The 5,035-nt window shown below is 44.6% G+C and overlaps 1 protein-coding gene across 1 annotated transcript in view; it reads right to left on the bottom strand.

Annotated features, from left to right (window-relative positions):
- Positions 1-1,313: 1,313 nt before the first annotated feature.
- Positions 1,314-5,035, bottom strand: part of ZCCHC8 (zinc finger CCHC-type containing 8) — a 35,144-nt gene continuing 31,422 nt past the window's right edge. Inside the window, 1 exon segment of the mRNA XM_017889017.1 lies at positions 1,314-2,702. Coding sequence (XP_017744506.1) covers positions 1,924-2,702 — 779 coding nt within the window. The 3' untranslated portion in view covers positions 1,314-1,923.

The raw sequence follows: 5,035 nt of genomic DNA, 5'->3' as shown, positions 1-5,035 counted from the left end.
TCAGGTTAAAAACACTATGTAAACAACTGTAAAGGATTGCTTTTATTTTGAACTTAAGCTCACAGGAAAAGAAACCAAAATTATTTTAAATTTCATTCTATTTCTAGCACATTCTGTGAGGGCTTTAAAAAGAAATTTCTCTTTATAATTTTCCTTTCCTTTATTCTTTACAGAACAGTACATCTGATTACTCAAGTTCTCAAAAATGAAAACTATATCTGGAATGTTTCTATTTTGCTCCCCCTGTTGGCCTGAGAGCAGGATAACACTGCCTGAGACTAACAATTCAAGACAACGTAAACATTTATTTTCATGGACTTGACTAACATAAAGACGTAATGGCATTCCACAGAAAGACCTAAACCACAGTTTCAGCTCTATCTTATATATATATATGACAATTAAAAGCAATATTTATGTCTAATTTTTAATTTTTAACTATTAGGGTTCAAATCTAGAAAATTATACAAAGGCTAGCTGCATGCCATTCATTTTTCAAAATAATTACTTTTCAAAATTCTGCTCTTTCTCTATTTAAGGCTGAAATCCACTGAAAGCACCCAAACTTGCAATTCCTATCATTATTTTTGTTTTGCTACCACTAATTTTTACAATTTTTTTTTTTGAGACAGAGTTTTGCTCTTGTTGCCCAGGCTGGATGGAGTGCAGTGGCATGATCTCGGCTCACCGCAACTTCTGCCTCCCAGGTTCAAGCGATTCTCCTGCCTCAGCCTCCCAAGTAGCTGGGATTACAGGTATGTACCACCACACCTGGCTAATTTTTGTATTTTTAGTAGAGATGGGGTTTTGCCATGTTGGCCAGGCTGGTCTTGCACTCCAGACCTCAGGTGATCCTTCCACCTTGGCCTCCCAAAGTGCTAGGATTACAGGCATGAGCCACCACGCCTGGCCAACAATTTACTTTTACACTTAAAAGTTATATACACTGGCCAGGTGAGGTGGCTTACTCCTGTAATCCCAGCACTTTGGGAGGCTGAGGCGGGCAGATCACCTGAGGTCAGGAGTTCAAGACTAGCCTGACATGACGTGGAGAAACCCTGTCTCTACTAAAAATACAAAGTTAGTTGGGTATGGTGGCATATGCCTGTAATCCCAGCTACTCGGGAGACTGAGGCAGGAGAATTGCTTAAACCTGGGAGGCAGAGGTTGTGGTGAGCCGAGATCATTCCATTGCACTCCAGCCTGGGCAACAAGAGTGAAAGTCCGTCTCAAAAAAACAAAAAACAAAACGAAACAAAAAAAAAGTTATATACACTGTTTTACCTGTGAATTACTTTTTTGTATTCAAAGTCTTAGATTATGTATATGAAAACTAATTTATTAAACCTCTGTACACAAAGATGAACATACCTGTACAGCAACCATATATGAAGAATGAAGTTACAAAAAAAGTAAAAGTACTACTAAAATTGACGCATGTAAATCACTTATAAAAATACCCCAAATGAGATAAAGCTGCTCATCCCTGATTTTTCTCATTTGGTTGTAGGAGTTGAAACATTAATTCAAAATGGTAGAATTTTTTCTTTTAAAAAGTGATATATTAAACTTATATACAGGATAATTAGCAAAATGTAGAAAGGGAAAACAATGTACAAAAGACAGATAAAAACCATCACTCTCGACGGACAGTCACAATCCAAAAATAGTATAAACCTTAACAAACTCTCTCTAAACCAGGTCATGTTCACATCTCCCCCCAAGTTTTGTCAGTGAGAATAAAATATAGTGAACTAGTGAGCTCAGTCTTTCTTTAAAATAGGCTTGACTTTGGAACACGAACCTTGGATAGATTTTTAAAAATGAGAGGTACAAACAGGAAAACCATTCTATCTATCCACTTAATTAGTACTAATTAACGGAACAAAGTTACTAAATAGCTCTCAGTGCTAAGTCAAGCCCTTATTCAGAGGCCTTCTTGTTTTTCTGCTGGTTTCGGGGTGAGTTCTTTAACAAGCTTCTTATCCTGAGGTACATTCCAGTAGATTCTGCCATATTCTCAAATTCAAATGGCGTGATTCCAGTTGCAAATTTGCTCATGTCAGGTATAGGGCTATGAATTTTAGTGGCTGTTGAAGGACTGGTGTCTGCAGGAAAGAGCTTCCGGCTGCCCCCATTGCTGACGTCACAGTCTGGTACGACACTGCCATTATCAAGGGGGGCACCTTCAGGGTTTACTGGAGCCAACTCTGCCTTTTCCTTCTGACAAAGTGATGTCACCTCAGAATCTGGACTGGAGGCATGTCCAGCTTCTGACTTCTTTGTAAAAATTTCTGGTACCTCAGGCTCATCCAGCGTCTGCTTTTCAGATGTTTTTCCCTCTGGGACAGGGAGGTCCAGCTCATTTGGACAAGGTGATGAGGCAACGGAATTCCCAGTTAAAGGTGTGTCCACAGGAATGTCAGAGTCGCTGTTTACACTCTCGGTCTGCTCGAGGGCTGCCCAGATCCGCCTCTGCTGTTCTTCAAGTTCTTCTAGAGTCAGTGCGTCCTCATCCACAGCTCCAGATGCTGTTCTGGTCTGGGGTGAGTCACTGGGAGTCAGCGGCGAGGTGCCCTTGGGGAGTGGAGGGGTGAAGATGGGCGGAGGAGTCCCCCGGGGGAGTGGAGGAGTGTCAGGAGGTAATGGTGGTTGAAACTGAAAAGTTTCGCTGCTCAGAGAACCATGTGGTACCTCCACATCTGAAGTAAGAAAGTTAAGAGATACTTTAGAACTTGTAATAGCATTTGGTTTTACTAAAATTTGTTATTTGATCTCAGGTGTATCCAGATATTCAATGGCCAAAAATAACTGGCTTAAGAGGCAGGACATTCTGGATTCTCAGGTGCCGTGACCATCACCTGGTGTCCTCAGTCCACCTGAAAAGATCTGCAGGGAGACCTGTCAGGTTCTTCTGGTGCTAGAGGATATCCCTCGGGAGATCCATTTCTGTGCTGTGTGCATCGTTTTAGATTGAGGAAATATGAGCAATTGCATGGAGACTTCAGAATTTCAAGGTAGTACGCTCTACCCAAAAATTCGTGGCAGAATGCAGCAGGAAATTTGACCGGAGGTGCAGGCTGGCTACTGAGTGGATGGAAAGCTAATGGGGAGGAAGTGAGGGGCAAGGCAAGAGTATACCTTGGGTTATTTCCTAGCTTTTTCTTTTTTTTTTGAGAGTGTCTTGCTCTGTCTCCCAGGCTGGAGTGCCGTGGCACAATCTCAGCTCACTGCATCCCCTGCCTCCCGGTCAAGTGATTCTCCTGCCTCAGCCTCCCGAGTAGCTGGGATCACAGTTGTGCGCCACTACGCCTGGCAAATTTTTGTATTTTTAGTAGAGACGAGGTTTCAACATGTTGGCCAGGCTGGTCTCGAACTCCTGACCTCAGGTGATCCACCTGCCTTGGCCTCCCAAAGTGCTGGGATTATAGGCGTGAGCGCCCGGCCTAATTCCCCAATTCTTCTTTTTTTTTTGAGGCGGAGTCTTGCTCTGTTGCCCAGGCTGGAGTGCAGTGGTGTGATGTCAGCTGGCTGCAACCTCTGCCTCCCGGATTCAAGCAGTTCTCCTGCCTCATCCTCTCAAGTAGCTGGGATTACAGCGTATACCAACATGTTCGGCTAATTTTTTGTATTTTTAGTAGAGATGGGGTTTCACCATGTGGGCCAGGCTGGTTTCGAACTCCTCACCTCAAGTGATCCGCCCACCTCGGCCTCCCAAAGTGCTGAGATTACAGGCGTGAGCCACTGTGCCTGGCCCCTAATTCTTATCTCTAATCTAGACTGCTCACCTGAACTATAGGTTCACCTATCTAACTGCCCACTATCATCACCTATACGTCCCACAGACACAACCTGTTCAAAACAAATGATCTCTTCCTAAAATGAGGACTATTCTCCCATCTGCTATTCTCACTAATGGCACCACCAGTGGATCTGCTTGTCATTTGAGAGTACTCTCTTTCCTTCCATCCATCCCCCAGGTCTTTGGCTCTTTGGGGTGCATGCTCTCCTGCTGGCTGTCATAGCCGCTACCTTGCTTCAGGCCCATTACCATTTGCCAGGAACATCAGAATCACCCCGACCTCTGGATTCATCTTCCTTGTGTCTGTCCTCCAAACCGCTGCCAGACTCATCACAAGTCTGGCGCTATAGCCCTTCCCATCCCCACTGGAAACCCTTCAGTGCCTGCCCAGACCCCACAGGACGAAGTCCAGTCTTCCTCCATGGCCCTCTAGGATACAGCTTCCCTGCTTCCATCATGTCACCTCCTACTGCCTGGCTCAAACTCCAGCTGTCACCCTGCTGCTGGCCTGATGTGCTGTGAAGTTTCACTATCCTGCATCTGCACTTCCCACTGTCTCAAACGCCCTCCTCCTCATTTCCTTGGTAAATCTCTGCATTCTTCCCTCAACAAGCAGTTCAGAGTTACCCTATGACTTCATTCAGCACAGACGCTGTTTTTCCTCTGTGTCACCATTACAGTCTGGAACCTGCTCTGTGGCAGCAATATGTAATACTATTGTTCTTAGGTATCACTGTGGGCCACCACATTTATACGAGAATGATGTTTACACATCTGCAATCCCGGGGTGACAGAGAGTGGTGACTAGGGCAGCAATACTGTCTTATTAAGCTTTCTGTCCTCAGGGTCTAGTAGGGCGTCTGAACTTTATTCTATAGACAATAAGATTTGTGAGGAGAATAACACACTCTCACTTAGAAGTCAACTCACGGCCCAGCATGGTGGCTCATGCCAGTAACATTGGGAGGCTGAGGCAGGCGGACTGCTTAAACTCAGGAGTTCAAGACCAGCCTGGGCAACAAAGTAAGACCTCGGTCTCTACAAAACATACAAAAATTAGCTGGGTTTGGTGGCGCATGCCTATGGTTCCAACTACATGGGAGGCTGAGGTGGGAGGACTGCTTGATCCCAGGAGTCTGAGGCTGCAGTGAGCCATGATCGTACCACTGCACTCCAGCCTGGGCAACCAAGCCAGACCCTGTCTCAAAAAAAAAAAAAAAAAAAAAAAAAAAA

This window comes from Rhinopithecus bieti, unplaced genomic scaffold (assembly GCF_001698545.2).
Source record: "Rhinopithecus bieti isolate Rb0 unplaced genomic scaffold, ASM169854v2 scaffold_574, whole genome shotgun sequence".
NCBI lineage: Eukaryota > Metazoa > Chordata > Mammalia > Primates > Cercopithecidae > Rhinopithecus > Rhinopithecus bieti.
The sequence above is the reverse complement of the archived record's forward strand: the minus strand, read 5'-3'. Positions and strand labels throughout refer to the sequence as shown.